This window comes from Saccopteryx bilineata, chromosome 2 (genome assembly GCF_036850765.1).
Source record: "Saccopteryx bilineata isolate mSacBil1 chromosome 2, mSacBil1_pri_phased_curated, whole genome shotgun sequence".
NCBI lineage: Eukaryota > Metazoa > Chordata > Mammalia > Chiroptera > Emballonuridae > Saccopteryx > Saccopteryx bilineata.
In genome coordinates this window covers 169796023-169815494 of record NC_089491.1, presented here as the reverse complement: position 1 = coordinate 169815494, position 19472 = coordinate 169796023, and the positions used below count along the sequence as shown (strand labels likewise).

At 45.6% G+C, this 19472-nt stretch overlaps 1 protein-coding gene across 4 annotated transcripts in view; it reads right to left on the bottom strand.

Moving 5' to 3' along the window:
• STAT2 (signal transducer and activator of transcription 2) overlaps window positions 1–19472 on the bottom strand; it is a 24786-nt gene extending 5314 nt beyond the window's left edge. The window contains exons 1-17 of one of the 4 annotated variants that reach the window (XR_010729161.1): window positions 19310–19472; window positions 15071–15214; window positions 14757–14910; window positions 14347–14442; window positions 13920–14009; window positions 13755–13830; window positions 13251–13336; window positions 12934–13088; window positions 2586–2744; window positions 2387–2479; window positions 1956–2015; window positions 1285–1305; window positions 963–1056; window positions 766–813; window positions 603–686; window positions 340–438; window positions 102–237 (exon numbers count right to left, since the gene is read on the bottom strand). Coding sequence is in view for 3 of the 4 variants with exons in the window: in XM_066258401.1 (XP_066114498.1) it covers window positions 102–237; window positions 340–438; window positions 603–686; window positions 766–813; window positions 963–1056; window positions 1285–1305; window positions 1956–2015; window positions 2387–2479; window positions 2586–2744; window positions 12934–13088; window positions 13251–13336; window positions 13755–13830; window positions 13920–14009; window positions 14347–14442; window positions 14757–14910; window positions 15071–15201 (1582 nt within the window). In the remaining variant the exon portion in view is untranslated. Of the gene's footprint in view, window positions 1–101; window positions 238–339; window positions 439–602; window positions 687–765; window positions 814–962; window positions 1057–1284; window positions 1306–1955; window positions 2016–2386; window positions 2480–2585; window positions 2745–12933; window positions 13089–13250; window positions 13337–13754; window positions 13831–13919; window positions 14010–14346; window positions 14443–14756; window positions 14911–15070; window positions 15215–18906; window positions 19043–19309 lie in introns of those variants that run through there. The other 3 variants (XM_066258404.1, XM_066258401.1, XM_066258403.1) reach the window with 3 other exon arrangements.

The following is a 19472-nucleotide window of genomic DNA, read 5'->3' as shown; positions in this document are numbered from 1 at the left end:
TGTGGGCAGAAAGGCAGTTCAGATGATGGAAGGAGGCAAGGCCAGGGATCCTGAGATGGAAAGAACAGAAGGCTGGGGCCGAGAGAAAAAAAGGTCTGTACCAAACAGCTTGCCCTTCAGCATGTTCAGCTGGTCCCGGTCAAGGCCTCGGCCAACATAGGTGAAGAACTGCCAACTGAGAGCAGGGCCCAGCAAGTTCCATGGGGCCTTTGGAGGGCTGGAGAAGAACTGCTGATTCTGTAGGTGTGGGAGAAGGACAGGATGGCTCAGAGCAGCATCCTCACACCAAGCCTCCACACCCCTCCTCACCACCCTTTACCCGTTGGCTCTACCTCCTACCTGGGGGTTTGAGCTGAGCAGATTGAACCAGAGAACTGAGGCCCAGGCAATTGAGAGTTGATTCATATTAGAAATAATCACCACAGGGAGGGTGTCTGTCTGGGGAGAAAACAGGAATCACAGAAGAGGCTGTGATGATTCTAGCTTTAGACATTTGGTAGGGGCAATGGGTCACATTTCACCCCAAGAGGTTTCGGTTTAATCCCTCCTTATATCTTCTCCCAGATCTGCTTCATCTCTCCCTGCCCTCCACTTTCACTCACTCTCAGCTCCTGCTTCAGATCCTGGTAGGTGTATTTGACCATGAAGCTGATAATGTGCAACTCTTCCGTCACACCCAGCGGACTCTGGGACAGCAAAGACACAGCAGTCAGAGGGCCCTTTGGCAGCTTCCTCCTACCCTCCAATCCTTTGTCCAGGACTTACCTTATTGATGCCCTTTCCTGAACCACCCGATCGTTGTTCCTGCAGAGTCTGTGAAATAGAGGGGAGGGAGAAAGAATGCCAGAGGAGGGACCTCAGCATCCCTGGGACCCATTCTGCCTTCAAGACTTCCCAAGGCCTGGGAACTTGCCTCAGCCTGTTCCACTGGACTAGAAATTTAAGCTACTAGCCCTTCTTACCAGGTAACCGAAGTCCCAAATTAAGCCCTGACTCTGCCCTTTCTCGGGGGTCAAAGTTTTCTGATTTGAGGTCAGAATGTTGAACTTCCGGAAGCTATTCCAGGAGAAAAAAGATATATGAAAAACAAAAACAGAGTTATCCTAACAGTCAGCAGGAAAACAACTGGAAGTTCCACTTCACTTCAGACTTCCCCAACCTCCCGCTGCTTGTACACCACCCAAATCAAGCTCCTCCTCGTCTGGGCCCCGGCAGGGCTGCCACAGGTGGTTGTGCAGCTCATGCAGTGCACAAGCGTTTGCAGCTTCTTTGTCAGGTACCCACCCTTGTAATTGAGGAGGATTCCTGAAAAGAAATACAAGAAAAAATAAATCACTGGTAAGGAAAACAGTGTAGAAGTTAGGAATTTGGTCTTTGGGATGAGACAGACCTGAGTTAAAACTCAAATCTGTAGCTCACTAGCTACGTGGCCTTGCATAAGACACATCATCTCTCTGTTTTCTTCTTTCTTTCTTTTTTTTTTTATTTATTCATTTTTAGAGAGGAGAGAGAGGGAGAGAGAGAGAGACAGAGAGGAAAGAGAGACAGAGAGAGAGAGAGAGAGAGAGAGAAGGGGGGAGGAGCTGGAAGCATCAACTCCCATATGTGCCTTGACCAGGCAAGCCCAGGGTTTCAAACCGGCAACCTCACATTTCCAGGTCAACACTTTATCCACTGCGCCACCACAGGTCAGGCCTGAGCCTGTTTTCTAGTTTGAATGGTGCGTTGATAATATGTAACTCTTGGGGTTCCCCAACAATTAAATGAGTATTAGACAAGCTGCATGTCACATAGCAAGTGTTCAACAAAAGGGATGACTTATTATTTCTATGAGGTAGGAAGAGAAGAGGGAAAAACACAGCCCCAGAGCCTTTTTGTGAGAAGGTGTCTTCTCTGCACCACCAGCCCACATCCTGGCCACGCCTTGGTCCTACCCTGCACTTGCTCCAACTTACATGTCAATAAAGACTTTTGTAGTCAGTGATTCATTGCCTTCCTGGAGTCTCACCAGCAGCCTGGGGAGAAGAGAAGCGGATAGGAGAAACTCCTTGGATAGACCAGACATTTGAAAAAGATAAGGAAAGATATTAGAAGAGGTAGATTGAGGAGAAAAGAGGAAAACACTAGCAGGGTGCTCAGTTGGTCAGAGTGTTGTCTCCATACGCCAAGATTGCGGGTTAGATCCTGGGTCAGGGCACATGCAAAGATCAACCAATGAATGCATTAATGGGTGAGACAACACATTGGTGTTTCTTTTTCCCTTCCTCTCTTTAAAAAAATCAATGAAAGAGAAGAAACAACCAAGAGTGGGAAGATTTGTAAAGCCAGAAAGCAAACAGTGCCAGGTCTGGAAAAAGGAATCAGGAATGAATTCTGAAATGCCAACCTTGTTCGGACACTGAACTTGCTGGCAGTCTTGAGGATGAGGGGTCGATGGGGAGTTTGAGGCATGCAGGGCTGGGTTTCTACAACAAAGGCTCTGGGGAGAAAAAAATGGAGAGAATATATAGCTCAGCACTGGTAAGAAGGGCTCCTCTTGTTCCTTCCCTCTGACCTCCCTAGAGGTCCCTCTCTGGCCTCTAAACCTGTGGAGCAGACGCTGTAGCAGTTCTGTAACTTGAGCCTTCTGCAGGTCCACCCCTTGGGTCAGAGGGTCATTGTCATAGCTAACCAGGTGACTCAATCCCTTCAGCTCCTTCAGCAGTTGCTGCAGATGAAACAACAGTTTTGCTCCATCTGTGAACCTGAGTGATAGAATCCAAGGGAGAGAGAATCCATGAGTTCCCTGGAGCCCCCAAACACGCTCTAAAAGCTCCCCTTTAACTATGTGGAGACTTAGAAACTGGAACAAAAAAAGAATCCAGGAAGCACTGTTTATTCAACATGATTCATAAACCAAGAAATGAATATCAAAGCCACTTTCACATTCAAAACTGGTAAAAATTAACATAATAAAGCTAACTTTCATCCTGACCTGTGGTTGCCGCAGTTTGAAACCTTGGGCTTGCCCAGTCAAGGTACATACTGGAAGCACTACTAAAAGTTGATGCTTCCCGTTCCTCCCTCCCTTTTCTCTCTCTCTCTCCTCTCTCTAAAAATCAATAAATAAAATCATTAAAGGCCCTGGCCGGTTGGCTCAGCGGTAGAGCGTCGGCCTGGCGTGCGGGGGACCCAGGTTGGATTCCCGGCCAGGGCACATAGGAGGAGAGCCCATTTGCTTCTCCACCCCCCCTTTCCTCTCTGTTTCTCTCTTCCCCTCCCGCAGCCAAGGCTCCACTGGAGCAAAGATGGCCCGGGCACTGGGGATGGCTCCTTGGCCTCTGCCCCAGGCGCTAGAGTGGCTCTGGTCACGGCAGAGCAGCCCCCGGGAGGGGCAGAGCATCGCCCCCTGATGGGCATGCCAGGTGGATCCTGGTCGGGCGCATGCGGGAGTCTGTCTGTCTTTCCCTGTTTCCAGCTTCAGAAAAATACAAAAAAATAAAATAAAATAAAACAAAAATAAAAAAATCATTAAAAAAAAAAGCACTAACTTTCATATGATGCTAGATATGTACTATTTATTCTAAGTGCTTTACACAGATTAATGCACTTAATCCTTACAACAACCCTGGTGAGTAGGTACTATTGTTATCCCCATTTTACAGATAATAAAACTGAGACACAATGGAACTATAAAAACCCCAAATAGCCAAAACAATCCTAAGAAAAAAGAATGAAGCTGGGGGCATTACAATACCTGACTTCAAACTATATTATAGAGCCACGACAATCAAAACAGCATATTGGCGGCCCTGGCCGGTTGGCTCAGCGGTAGAGCATTGGCCTGGCGTGTGGGGGAACAGGGTTCGATTCCTGGCCAGGGCACATAGGAGAAGCGCCCATTTGCTTCTCCACCCCCCCCCCTTCCTCTCTGTCTCTCTCTTCCCCTCCCGCAGCCAAGGCTCCATTGGAGCAGAGATGGCCTGGGCGCTGGGGATGGCTCCTTGGCCTCTGCCCCAGGTGCTAGAGTGGCTCTGGTCTCGGCAGAGCGACGCCCCTGGTGGGCGTGCCAGGTGGATCCCGGTTGGGTGCATGCGGGAGTCTGTCTGACTGTCTCTCCCTGTTTCCAGCTTCAGAAAAATACAAAACAAACAAACAAACAACCCCCCCCCCCAGCATATTGACAGAAAAATACTCAGACCAATGGAACAGGATAGAAAGTCCAGAAATAAAACCACATATATATGGTCAAATAATTTTTGATAAAGGGGCCAACAACACACAATGGAGAAAAGAAAGCCTCTTCAACAAATGATGCTGGGAAAACTGGAAAGCCACATGCAAAAGAATGAAACTCGGCTACAGTTTGTCCCCTTGTACTAAAATTAATTCAAAATGGATCAAAGACCTAAATATAAGACCTAAAACAATAAAGTACATAGAAGAAAACATAGGTACTAAACTCATGGACCTTGGTTTTAAAGAGCATTTTATGAATTTGACTCCAAAGGCAAGAGAATTAAAGGCAAAGATAAATGAACAGGACCACATCAGACTGAGAAGTTTTTGCTCAGCAAGAGAAACTGACAACAAAATAGACAGCCAACTAAATGGGAAATGATATTTTCAAACACCAGCTCAGATAAGGGCCTAATATCCAAAATATACAAAGAACTCATAAAACTCAACAACAAACAAACAAACAATCCAATAAAAAAATGGGAAGCCCTGGCCGGTTGGCTCAGCGGTAGAGCTTCGGCCTAGCGTGCGGAGGACCCAGGTTCGATTCCCGGCCAGGGCACACAGGAGAGGCGCCCATTTGCTTCTCCACCCCTCCGCCGCGCTTTCCTCTCTGTCTCTCTCTTCCCCTCCCGCAGCCAAGGCTCCAATTGGAGCAAGGATGGCCCGGCAGCTGGGGATGGCTCTGTGGCCTCTGCCCCAGGCGCTGGAGTGGCTCTGGTCGCAACATGGCGACGCCCAGGATGGGCAGATTATCGCCCCCTGGTGGGCAGAGCGTCGCCCCTGGTGGGCGTGCCGGGTGGATCCCGGTCGGGCGCATGCGGGAGTCTGTCTGACTGTCTCTCCCCGTTTCCAGCTTCAGAAAAATGAAAAAAAAAAAAAAAAAAAAAAAAAAAAGGGAAGAGGACATGAACAGACACTTCTCCCAGGAAGAAATACAAACGGCCAACAGATATATGAAAAGATGCTCATCTTCATTAGTTATTAGAGAAATGCAAATCAAAACTACAATGAGATACCACCTCACACCTGTTAGATTAGCTATTATCAACAAGACAGGTAATAGCAATTGTTGGAGAGGCTGTGGAGAAAAAGGAACCCTCATTCACTATTGGTGGGACTGTAAAGTAGTACAACCATTATGGAAGAAAGTATGGTGGTTCCTCAAAAAACTGAAAATAGAACTACTTTATGACCCAGCAATCCCTCTACTGGTTATATACCTACAAAACTCAGAGACATTGATACGCAAAGACACATGTAGCCCCATGTTCATTGCAGCATTGTTCACAGTGGCCAAGACATGGAAACAACCAAAAAGCCCTTCAACAGATGACTGGATAAAGAATATGTGGGGCCCTGGCCGGTTGGCTCAGCGGTAAAGCGTGGGCCTGCTGTGCAGGAGTCCCAGGTTCGATTACCAGCCAGGGCACACAGGAGAAGCGCCCATCTGCTTCTCCACCCCTCCCCCTCTCCTTCCTCTCTGTCTTCTCTCTTCCCCTCCCGCAGTCAAGGCTCCATTGGAGCAAAGATGGCCCAGGCGCTGGGGATGGCTCTGTGGCCTCTGCCTCAGGCGCTAGAATGGCTCTGGATGCAACAGAGCGATGCCCCAGAGGGGCAGAACATCGCCCCCTGGTGGGCATGCCGGGTGGATCCCGGTCGGGCGCATGCGGGAGTCTGTCTGACTGCCTCCCCATTTCCAGCTTCGGAAAAAAAAATTAAATTAAATTAAATTAAAAAAAAAAAAAGAATATGTGGCACATATACACTATGGAATACTACTCAGCCATAAGAAATGATGACATCGGATGATTTACAACAAAATGGTTGGATCTTGATAACATTATACAGAGTGAAATAAGTAAATCAGAAAAAACTAAGAACTGCATGATTCCATACATAGGAGGGACATAAAAATGAGACTAAGAGACATGGACAAGAGTGTGGTGGGGGGGGAGGAGAGGGAGGGAGAGGGGAAGGGGGAGGGGGAGGGGCACAAAGAAAACTAGATAGAAGGTGATGGAGGACAATCTGACTTTGGGTGATGGGTATGCAACATAATTGAATGACAAGATAACCTGGACATGTTTTCTTTGAACATATGTACCCTGATATATTGATGTCACCCCATTAAAATTAATAAAAATTTATTTAAAAAAACCAAAAAAACTGAGACACAGAAAAGTTAAGTGACTTGCTCAATGTCATAAAACTAGTAAGGAATGAAGTTGTATGTAATCCCAGGCAGTCTGGCTACACAGCTCATACTTTAGACTTCTATACTTTACTGTCTCTATAAAAAAAGTAATAATAGGCATGCCTGACCTGTGGTGGCGCAGTGGATAAAGCATCGACCTGGAAATGCTGAGGTCGCCAGTTCGAAACCCTGGGCTTGCCTGGTCAAGGCACATATGGGAGTTGATGCTTCCAGCTCCTCCCCCCTTCTCTCTCTGTCTCTCTGTCTCCCTCTCTCTCTCCTCTCTAAAAATGAATAAATAAAAAAATATTTAAAAAAAAGTAATAATAGGCAATGTGGTGACAGGAAAACAATCATACACTACCTATAAACAAATTGGGATAGCAGTTTGGAACTATCTTTTAAAAAGCCTCAAGAAATGTGCATACATTTTGTAGTATTCCATTTCTAAGATATATCCTAAGGAAATAATTAGATAAATGGACAAAGACAAATGTACCAGGAAGCTCATGGCTTTGTTATTTGTAATAGAAAAATTAGAAACAATTGGTGTTAAGTATGTAAATGATCGCATAGTCACATCATGAAATACTATGCAACCATTAAAAATAATGATATAGGCTCAAATATTTAACTGGAAAAATGTCCAAAAATATTGAAACTTTAAAAATTACGATAGTATAGACATGTATTTTTCTTTTTTAGAGAGAGAGAGAGAGACAGGAAGGGAGAGATAAGAAGCATCAACTCATAGTTGTGGCACCTTAGTTGTTCATTGATTACTTTCTCCTATGTGCCTTGACCCGGCGGCTCCAGCAAAGCCAGTGACCCCTTACTCAAGCCAGCGACCTTGGGCTTCAAGCCAGCAACCTTTGGCTCAAGTCAGTGCCCACAGGATCATGTTGATGATCTCACACTCAAGCCAAAGACCCTACGCTCAGGCAGGGGAGCCTGCCCTCAAGCTGGTGACCTCAGGGTTTCAAATCTGGGACTTCAGTGTTCCTGACTGACACTTTATCCATTGCTAGTCAAACTAGATATATGATTTGACTTCTGTTTAAAATAGATGTCTCTTTTTCGCCTGACCAGGCGGTGGCGCAGTGGATGGAGCGTCGGACTGGGATGCAGAGGACCCAGTTTCGATACCTTGAGGTCGCCGGCTTGAGTGCGGGCTCATCTGGCTTGAGCAAAAAGCTCACCAGCTTGAACCCAAGGTCACTGACTTCAGCAAGGGGTTACTCGGTCTGCTGAAGGCCCGCGGTCAAGGCACATATGAGAAAGCAATCAATGAACAACTAAGGTGTTGCAACGCACAATGAAAAACTATGATTGATGCTTCTCATCTCTTTCTGTTCCTGTCTGTCCCTGTCTATCCCTCTCTCTGACTTACTCTGTCTCTGTAAAAAAATAAAAATAAAAAAAGAAATAAATAAAATAGATGTCTTTTTGACACTCTCCCTCTCGTGGGCCTTTCTTTCCTCTCAGGCATGCATCTGCTAAACTCTAAGGGTCCCCACTAGAGACCTGCAACCAGGGGAGCAATGGGCAGTGGCAGCTCTACCTTTGCTAACTCCTGACACTGTCTCTAAAGCCCCCTTAACTCTGACTTTTCAGTGAGTCCACACAGCCCCACCTTGGCTCATTTCTTTCCTGTCACTTTCTAGAGACCCAAAGCAGCCCCACCAAAACCTTCCTGTATCATTGTCCCCAACTTTAATAAACGTACACTCTGGCCCCGGCCAGTTGGCTCAGTGGATAGAATGTTGGCCTGGCATGCAGTTGTCCCGGGTTTGATGCCTAGTTAGGGCACACATGAGAAGTGACCATCAGCTTCTCTTCCCCTCCCTCTTCCCCTTCTTTCTCTTTTCCCCTCTTGTAGCCAGTAGCTCAACTGGTTTGAGCACTGAGGATAGCTTGGTTGATTCACTGATTTGAGCATCAGCACCAGACAGAGGTTGCTGGGTGGATCTTGGTTGGGTTGCATGTGGTAGTCTATCTCCCATACTCCCCCTTAAAAAAAAAATTTAAATGTACAGAGGGTCCTCGGGTTACAACAGTCCTAACATATGACGTTTTGAGTTTACGATGCTCACTCCCATAAAAACTTTAAAAAATTGAGACACATTTCGGCTTTATCATTTTTTCTGTTAATACAGTACAATATAGTATATTTATGTCTTTTTCCTTTTTCTGTGGCTTAGTTGTTTTTTTTTTTTTTAATTTTATTTATTCATTTTAGAGAGGAGAGAGAAAGGGAGAGAGAGAGGCAGAGAGAGAAGGTGGGGAGGAGCTGGAAGCATCAACTCCCATATGTGCCTTGACCAGGCAAGCCCAGGGTTTTGAACCGGCAACCTCAGCATTTCCAGGTTGACACTTTATCCACTGCGCCACCACAGGTCAGGCGGCTTAGTTGTGTTTTTATGTTCCAGATTATGATTTTACAACTGGGTTAAGATAGGTAAATGACTTATGCTAGAGTGTGTTTTGACTTACATCAAAATTTCGGTTACGTCACTGTCGTAGAAATGGAACTGTGTTGTAACCCAAGGACTCCCTGTACTCCCAAAATCAATCAATCAATCAACCAAACAGTGTACTTTTATGCATTTGCATAGGGAAAATCTGCAAAAAGTATGTATGTAAAAGCACTAATAGAGGGTACCACTGGGTGATCAGATTATACAGATGAATAATTTTTACTTTCTTTTCTAAGTTGTCTGAAGTTTTTTCAATTGGCATACATTATATTTATAATCATTAAAAACAATACAGATCTTTTTATTAAAAACAGTGAAACAGCTTGACCAGGTGGTGATGCAGTGGATAGAGCGTCAGACTGGGATTCAGAGGACCCAGGTTTGAGACCCTGAGGTTGCCAGCTTGAGCACAGGCTCATCTGGATTGAGCAAGGTTCACCAGCTTGGACCCAAGGTCGCTGGCTCAAACAAGGGGTCACTCGGTCTGCTGTAGCCCCCCCCCCCCATCAAGGCACATATGAGAAATCAATCAATGAACAACTAAGGAGCCACAACAAAGAATTGATGTTTCTCATCTCTCTCCCTTCCTGTCTGTCTGTCCCTATCTGTCCCTCTCTCTGACTCTGTCTGTCACAATCCCCCCCAAAAAAACAGTGAAACAAACAAAAAATCAGCACAATAACACCATTACCGCCAGCGAGCAAAGATACACACTTTAACTCAGAAATACCACTTTTGCCTGACCTGTTGTGACACAGTGGATAAAACGTTGACCAAGAATGTTGAGGTCGGCCCTGGTCAGTTGGCTCAGCGGTAGAGCGTCGGCCTGGCGTGCGGGGGACCAGGGTTCGATTCCCGGCCAGGGCACATAGGAGAAGCGCCCATTTGCTTCTCCACCCCGCCCCCCTCCTTTCTCTCTGTCTCTCTCTTCCCCTCCCGCAGCCAAGGCTCCATTGGAGCAAGGATGGCCCGTGTGCTGGGGATGGCTCCTTGGCCTCTGCCCCAGGCACTGGAGTGGCTCTGGTCTCGGCAGAGCAATGCCCCAGAGGGGCAGAGCATTGCCCCCTGGTGGGCAGAGCATCACCCCTGGTGGGTGTGCCGGGTGGATCCCGGTTGGGGGCATGCGGGAGTCTGTCTGACTGTCTCTCCCCATTTCCAGCTTCAGAAAAATACAAAAAAAAAAAAAAAGACTAAGCCTTAAAAAAAAGAATGTTGAGGTCGCTGGTTCAAAACCCTAGACTTGCCTTGTCAAGGCCCATATGGAAACTGACGTTTCCTGCTCCTCCTCCTTTCTCTCTCTCTCTCTCTCTCCTAATATACATAAATTTTAAAAAATCTTTTAAAAATACCACTTCTAGCAATTTATATTACAAATATAATTAGGAATATAAATAAAGAAGTTATTTAAATAATTTTATTTATTTATTTATTTTGTGTGTGACAGAGACAGAGAGAGCCAGAGCCAGAGACAGATAGGGCCAGACAGTAACAGACAGACAGGAAGGGAAAGAGATGAGAAGCATCAATTCCCTGTTGCAGCACCTTATTCATTGATTGCTTTCTCATATGTGCCTTGACCAGGGAGCTACAGCAGACCAAATGACCCCTTGCTCTAACCAGCAACCTTGGGCTCAAGCTGGTGAGCTTTATTCAAACCAGACGAGCCTGTGCTCAAGCTGGCGACCTCAGGTCTCGAACCTGAGTCCTCTGCATCCTAGTCCAACGCCCTGTCTACTGCGCCACCGTCTGATCAGGCTATTTAAATAATTTAAATACTCATCATGTATCTGAAGGTCTATATACCTGTTTTCAACCTACTTAAATAGTTATGGTATATTTTCAATAGTTTAAATTATAATGAATTTCCTCATGAGAAAATAATTTAAAACAGTAGGTATTTTTCATGTATGTTAAAGGACAATTCCTTTGTTCTTTTTTTTTTTTTTTTCTGAAGCTGGAAACAGGGACAGTCAGACAGACTCCCGCATGCGCCTGACCGGGATCCACCCGGCACGCCCACCATGGGGCAACGCTCTGCCCACCATGGGGCGATGCTCTGCCCACCAGGGGGCGATGCTCTGCCCCTCCAGGGCCTTGCTCTGCCGAGACCAGAGACACTCTAGCGCCTGGGGCAACGGGCCATCTTTGCTCCAATGGAGCCTTGGCTGCGGGAGGGGAAGAGAGAGACTGAGAGGAAAGCGCGGCAGAGGGGTGGAGAAGCAAATGGGTGCTTCTCCTATGTGCCCTGGCCGGGAATCGAACCTGGGTCCTCCGCACGCTAGGCCGATGCTCTACCGCTGAGCCAACCGGCCAGGGCTCCTTTGTTCTTACATCACAATAAAATTAATATAAAATAAAAAGTGTACTGAAAAAATATCAGGAAATTAAAAAAGCTAAATGTCCAAAAATAAGAGTTCATTAATTAATGTTATCTCCATATAGGGAACTAGGATGCAGCCATCAAAAGTAATATGAATAAATATTATAATTTACTGCTAAGTTTAAAAAAAAACAACCAAGTCCACAAGTCTCAAAATAGTATGAACAGTATGATTCAATTTATGTTTAATAATGTTACAGTAGCCTGACTAGAGGGTGGCACAGTGGACAGAGAGTTGCACTGGAACATGAAGGACCCGGGTTCGAAACTCCGAGGTCGCCAGCTTGAGTGTGGGCTCATCGGGCTTGTGTGGGGGCTCACCAGCTTGAGCATGGGATCATAGACATGATTCCATGGTCACTGGCTTGAGCCCAAGGTCGCTAGCTTGAGACCAAGGTCGTTGGCTCGAGCAAGGGGTCACTCACTCTGCTGTAGCCCCCCATCAAGGCACATATGAGAAAGCAATCAATGAACAACTAAGGTGCTGCAATGAAGAATTGATGCCTCTCATCTCTCTCCCTTCCTGTCTGTCCCTATCTGTCCCTCTCTCTGTCAAAATGTAGTAATAATAATAATAATAATAACGTTACAGTAAAAAGAAAAGAGTGCCTGGCTTGTGGTAGCTCAGTGAATAGAGCCTGGGCTTGCCTGGTCAAGGCATATACAACAAGCAAAAAGCAAATAATGAACAACTAAAGTGAAGCAACTATGAGTTGATACTTCTTGCTCCACACCCCTCCTCTCTCTATAAAATCAATAAATAAAATCTTCTTTAAAAAAAGTTACAGCAGCTACATCTGAGTAGTAAGGTAATAAGTCATTTTCTCTTTTTTTGCTTTGTATTCAGTGCACAACAAAAAGTAGAAGCTACATTTCTCAGATGGTTAAAAAGGACGGGTTCTAGGCTTCCTGGGTGGTGAGAATGAAGAACAGAGTATACTTGTTAGATAAGGAATCTGGGATCATTCTGGGGAACAAAGATTAAGAACAATAGCTCTTTACTCTTTTATGGATTCTTGCTGTATGGGCCAAGAGTTTGCTTAAAGGCTTTAATCACTGTAAAAAAAAAATAGAAGACTAGATAAAGAAGATGTGGCACATATATACCATGGTATACTATTCAGCCATAAGAAATGATGACATCGGATCACTTACAACAAAATGGTGGGATCTTGATAACATTATACGGAGTGAAATAAGTAAATCAGAAAAAAAACAAGAACTGCAGGACTCCATACACTGGTGGGACATAAAAACGAGACTAAGAGACATGGACAAGAGTGTGGTAGTTATGGGGGGCAGGGGGAGGAAAGGAGGGAGAGGGGGAAGGGGTGGGGGAGGGGCACAAAGAAAACTAGATAGAAGGTGACGGAGGACAATCTGACTTTGGGTGATGGGTATGCAACAGAATTGAATGACAAGATAACCTGGACATGTTTTCTTTGAATATATGTAAATATATGTACCCTGATTTATTGATGTCACCCCATTAAAATAAAATTTTATTTATTAAAAAAAAAAGAACTATAGAATGCTATATTCGGGGCATTACAAAAAAAAGAATATAGAATGTTATATTTGGGGCATTACAATTTACAAAGCACAGGGGGGTGGCCAGGAATAGAGCTGGGTGAGCATGAGGGCGGGGAGGTGCCTCTTACCACTTTTCTAGCTGAAGAAGTTCTGACCTCCCATCTTGGGGGGCTCCAATGCACATTTTCTGCTGCTGGGCTTTCCACTCCTCCAACTTGGGCAGCAGTAGCTCAATTAGGGTAGTTAATCGGCCTAGCAGTGCTCTGGCAGCATCCAGGACCTCCTAAGGAAGAATAAGTGATAGCTGAGCACTTCTCACTATCACCCTCCACCATCCAATTGGGGATAAAGGGATCAAGAAGCCAAGGCTAAGAGACCAGGGTTTCCAGATCCTTCATTTTCCCCAGTTCCCTGCTGCCCACTCCCTCTGTCCTTTGCCTCCCACCTTTCTCCTTTTGTCCAGTTCATTGAGAGTTTCCTGCAGAAGCTGGTGCTGTCTAGTCTGATGGGGCTCCAAAGAAGATGTCCTCACTGAATAGCAGGTATAGGAAGTGAGACACGTGCACAGACCTAGGGCTCCTTTCCCTTGCCTTCCTGACCAGGGTCAGAAAGGGGGAATTCTGAAGGGACAAGCGGAACCAAAGCAAAGCACAGGTACCTCTGACCCTCAGGCAAATTATGAAAGCTGTGCTTGAACAGAAGCCCACTCTATCTGTTAAGGCAGTTTCCCATGCATGTCCTCTAACATTCACTAGCCACCGCCACACCTCCAACCCAACTTCCACAACCAACCCTGACACTGCTAGCTTTGCTTGGCAGCAGGACTGTAGCCAGTGAGGCGTAGCCAAAGGTGATTACAGTTTACTGGGGCTTTTCCCTTGAGCTCTCTTCCACCCCTGGTCTGCCAGCAGGCACATGTCTTTCTCCCACCCCTCAGTGTGCTTCCTACCTTGCTTCTGGATGTTATATCGGAAGCAGAAGACAACCTGCTGATCTTTCAATTGGCTGATGGATTTCACCAGCTTCTGTAGCAGGGATGAGACCCACATGAGGGTGCTTCTATGGGAGGAGGCAGACTGAGTCCTGCCCACCGACTCTTGCCACATCTACCAACCTCCATCATAGCCCTTAATTCCAGAATCCGGGATTCAATCTCATGCTCCTGGCTCTCTACAGGTGCTTCGAGGGCTGGTTCTTCTTGCTCCTGAAATAAGAGGCTCTAAGCACATTATTTTTTTAATGTTTATTTTATTGATCTTAGAGAGGAAGGGAGAGAGCAGGAAAAAGACAGGAATAGCTGTTTCTGTATGTGCCCTGACCGGGATCAAACTGGCAACCTCTGTGCTTTGGGACCATGCTTCAACCAACCAAGCTATTCAGCCAGGGCTCTAAGCACATTCAATTCTGGTCTTTTAACTCTAAAATCCATGCCTGAAATTATACAACAGGCTATCAGGGGATCTTATTCTGAGACAAATTTCCTGAGGCCTTTTCATGGTCCCTCTCAGGAACTTTCAATATTATCAGCAAATTGGGCTCACCAATTGAGCCCTTTGAGACTGGATCAGAATTCTTTTTTCTTCCAGAAGGAGATTAAAGATCATCTCAGCTAACTGCATAGGACCCTGAGGTAAGGCCTGCAGGAGGAAGAGAGAGAGAATCGAATGAACTCAACTGCCATCAATAAATAAACCTTCCTACCAGTGACTTGGAACTTTCCCCTCCTTCAGGGTCCCTAGCCCTTCCCTTTTTCACCACTGGTCCCCAAACCATAGCCTCTTCCCAACAGGTTCACTGGCCTCTCTGCCAGTGACCCCAATAATCCAGACTCTGTTACCCTTTTCCTAGATCTGCCCCTGTCCCTTTGCACCCCCAGGTCCTGTTTCATATCCAAAACCATACTCCTTTACAGCTCCCATTCCTACTTTGTATTCCCAGCTCCTCCAAGTACCTGAATGTCCCGACAGAATTTTCGCAAGTTATGCTGCAGCAACAAGCACTCAGGGTCTTGGCTGCAGCGGGCACACTCATACTTGAGTTGGTCCAAGAAGTGGAAGAATAGCATGTTAACCTTGGAATTATCATTGTCCATTGCAGCTTCCTGCCTGGGGACCAGGAATGACAAAGATTAGTCTCTCTGCAGGGTAGATACTGTCTTGAGGACTTCAAACCCCTTCCTGCCTTTGGTGACTCCAGGATCGTGGGGGCTCAGCAAAAGAAACCATGTTCCTCATTCCCTATCCCCCAACTTTTTGAGGGCCTCACCAGTTCTGGTCTTCAATCCAGACAGCCAAATGCTGTCGAATGTCCACCGGCAGAAGGCTATTTGTGTAGAGCTGGTGCAGCTGATCCTGGAATGGGCTGTCAAGATTCTGCAGCATCTCCCACTGCGCCATTTGGGATCTGAGTCTAAAGGATTCAGGTTCACAATTGTAAATTTTGCTGGACTACATCATCCATAGTCTCATGATAGCTTATTATTACAAATTTAAATTTTTTTAATTACACAGGTAATTAAAAAAGGGGTATCTAGATTGACCCCGCTCCCAATCTTGGTCCCCTCCCCTTCTCTCTGGAAACCATATTACTAGTTTGGTACATATTCTTCTAGGAAGTTCTATGAAAGAGCTCCAATATGTGGGCTTTTTTTGTCTTAATGAAAACTTTCAAACACACACCAAAGTAGAGTGAATAGTACAAGGATTATTATCCATGTATCCTTCATTCATCTTCAACAAACATTAGTGAGATTTCTACCACTTTTGTTTTATCTATCTCACCCAATGAATTTATTTTAAATTTATATGCGTTTTGCCTGACCTGTAATAGCACAGTGAGTAAAGCATTGACCTGGAATGCTGAGGTTGCCTGTTCAAAACCCCAGGCTTGCCCAGTCAAGGCACATACAAGAAGCAACTACTATGAGTGAATGCTTTCTGCTCCTCTCCACACCCTCTCTCCTGTCTCTAAAATCAATACAGGGGGTCCTTGGATTATAACAGTTCCGTTCCTACAATAGTGATGTAACCCAAATTACGGTATAAGTCGAAGCACACCCTAGCCTAAGTCAGTCACTCACCTAGCCTAACCCAGTTGTAAAATCACAATCTAGAACATAAAAACACAACTAAGCCACAGAAAAAGAATACTGCGTGTTCTGCCACTGTGCACAACCATACTAGTTTGTCCATGTAGTACATAAGTACGATGCTAATGGCGTAAGCTGAAACACTCACATCGCAATTTTTTCAAGTTTTGATGGTAGTAAGCATTGTAAACTCAAAACATCCTATGTTGAGAATGCCATAACTTTTAAAATTAATAATAATAAAGTGCCTAACCACGTGGTGGCACAGTGGATAGAGCATCAGCCTGGGACACAGAGGACCCCCACTCGAAACCCCTAGGTGACCAGCTTGAGCATGGGCTCTTGAGCATGGGCTCCTCTGGCTAGAGCATGTGCTCAACAGCTTGAGCACAGGGCCTTCGGCTTGAGTGTGGGATCATAGACATGACCCCAAGGTCACTGGCTTGAGCAAGGGGTCACTAGCTCAGTTAGAGCCCCCAGTCAAGGCACATATGAGAAAGCAATCAACAACTAAGGTGCTACAACTATGAGTTGATGCTTCTCATCTCTCTCCCTTTCTGTCTGTCTGTCCCTCTCTCTCTCTCTCTCTAAAAAACAAAACAAAATAATAAATTAATGTGTTTTTATTTGTTTATGCTGAAGCATTTAAAGATAGTCTGGGTCATAAGTATTTATTTCAGCATGATTCCTGCTGGCCCCCAAATCAGGGGCTGAAACCTACTTAGAGATAAGGTACACTCTATAAACTGCTCTCCATGTAGGAAGGAAGAGCTCCATTCCAAAAGATGTTTAAATTCTGTGAAAGGGGTCACTCAACCCTAAGATTGTGACACTTTTTATGACCTCTGTTGATCTCTGATTCTTGATGTAGATTATCAACTTTGTTAAAGACCCAGAAATTTCACCCATACCTGTTTTTTTTTTTTTTTTTTTTTTATAGGGACAAAGAGAGAGTCAGAGAGGGATAGATAGGAACAGACAAACAGGAACGGAGAGAGATGAGAAGCATCAATCATCAGTTTTTCGTTGCGACACCTTAGTTGTTCATTGATTGCTTTCTCATATGTGTCTTGACCGTGGGCCTTCAGCAGACCGAGTCCCCTTGCTCAAGCCAGCGACCTTGGGTCCAAGCTGGTGAGCTTTTGCTCAAGCCAGATGAGCCCACGCTCAAGCTGGCGACCTCGGAGTCTCGAACCTGGGTCCTCCACACCCCAGTCCGACGCTCTATCTACTGCACCACTGCCTGGTCAGGCCATACCTGGTTTTTGCCCATCACCCAGTACACTGGGCAAACAATCTTTCGCCCTAGCTTGCCCCATCCACTGCCATGTCTGTTTAGGGAATTAAAAACTTATTCTTGTTGCAGCCTGACCCTAACAGAAAAGAATAAACATGCACCTCTGTGGTCTACAAATGTCAGATAATTTTATTACAACTCAAAGACAAATGTTTGGGGTGGAAGAAACTCCACCAGTATTAATGATTATGAGCTGCCTTTCTACCTCTAGGAATTAGGAACAGGGAAAGGAAAAAATGGGGCAGAAGCTATTTTTCATTTTTTAAAAGATTTTTTAATTTACTGATTTTAGAGAGAGGAGAGAGAAAGGTGGTGGGGAGTGGTAGGAACAGGAAATATGGACTCCTGTATGTGCCCTGACCAGGCAAGTCCAGGGTTTCCAACCGATGACCTCAGCTTCCAAGCAAATGCTTTATACACTGTGCCACCACAGGTCAGGCTTATTTTGAATTTTTACCCTTTTGGTACTGCTTGATATTTAAAACTATGTATACCTGTACTGACTTAAAATAAAAAACAAAAACAAATGGAGAGACTCCATTTCTCAAAGAACTAATTGGCTGGTATTAAAAGAATAAGGCAGACCTTGACTGCTGGTGGCACAGCTGATAAAGCGACAACCTGGAATGCTGATGTCGCCAGTTCAAAACCCTGGGTTTGCCTGGTCAAGGCACATACAGGAGTTGATGCTTCCTAATTTTTCTACCCTTCTCTCTCTCTCTCTCTCTCTCTCTCCTCTGTAAAATGAATAAATAAAATCTTTTTTTAAAAAAAGGTAAGGCAGCCTGACCAGGCGGTGGCGCAGTGGATGGAGCATCAGACTGGGACATGGAGGACCCAGGTTTGAGACCCCGAGGTTGCCAGCTTGAGCACAGGTTCATCTGGTTTGAGCAAAGCTCACCGGCTTGGACCCAAGGTCACTGGCTCGAGCAAGGGGTTACTCGGTCTGCTGAAGGCCCGTGGTCAAGGCACATATGAGAAAGCAATCAATGAACAACTAAGGAGCCACAACGATGAGCTGACGCTTCTCATCTCTCTCCCTTCCTGTCTATCCCTATCTATCCCTCTTTCTGTCTCTGTCAAAAAAAAAAGAGGAGCCTGACCTGTGATGGTGCAGTGGATAAAGCGTCAACCTGGAAGCCTGAGGTTGCCGGTTCGACACCCTGGGCTTGCCTGGTCAAAGCACATATGGGAGTTGATGCTTTCTGCCCCCCCCCTCCCCTTCTCTCTCTCTCTCTCTCTCTCTCTCCCCCCCCTTCTCTAAAAAATTTTTTAAAAATCTAAAAAAGAAACAAAAAGTAAAAAAAAAAAAGTAAAGCAGAATAAAAAACAAAAGGGAAAACAAACAACCCACCCCAAAGAAATAAAACAGTAAGGCAGCAAGTAAACCCTGAGGTTTATATATGAAAACAAACATACTTGTGGTTGTTTTTTTTTCAAATGAATTACAAACACTTGAGGTTAAGGGGCTATTATAACATGTACTTACTTCTCCAGGTATCCCTCACTCTCTTAGGCACATATTTTGTATTCAATAAGCTTTTCTGAAACGAACCTCATTTTGTATGTGACCTCAGACAAATAGTTTCACCTTTCTGTATCTTATACTTTTTAACATAACAAATAAGGATGATAAATAATAAATAAGGATGATGATTTTATTTTTTGCGGGAGGTTGGGGGAAATAAGGATCAAACATTTCAGACAAGGCCTCACCTGTGGTGGCGCTGTGCATAAAGCCTGGACCTGGAACGCTGAAGTCACTGGTTCGAGACCTCAAAATACGAGAAACAACCCCACCCCTACCCCCATCCTTCCTCTCTCTCCTCTCTCTAAATTCAATAAATAAAATCTTTTAAAACAATCAGAGACAAGAAGGTAAAAAGCACTGGCTAAGACACTAAACCAACGCAGCCATGTCAAGTTCCGGCTCTCAGAGGCCGTGAGGGAATTTTGCGAGGGTGGACAAGACGGGGATGATCAGGGTCCACAGGCGACAGCTCCTATTTCCACCTGGGATAGACGACCCCTCCGGGACACAGTCCCCGGGGCCTACCGCATTTCCCCGGAAGGAACTCGCGCCTCCACTCCTAAGCCCACGCGTCCGCACGGACCTCACCTGCTTAGGGGCTCAGACCCTTCTCCCTCCAGGGTCACCGGTCAAGCTTTCCGTTCCCCAGAAGAACTCCAGCGCCAGCAGCGCCCGCCCCGCCCTCAGTTTGGTCCGGCCCCTCGGAGCTCAGCATTCCCAGCACCGCACGGGCGCATTGGCTGAGTGCTTC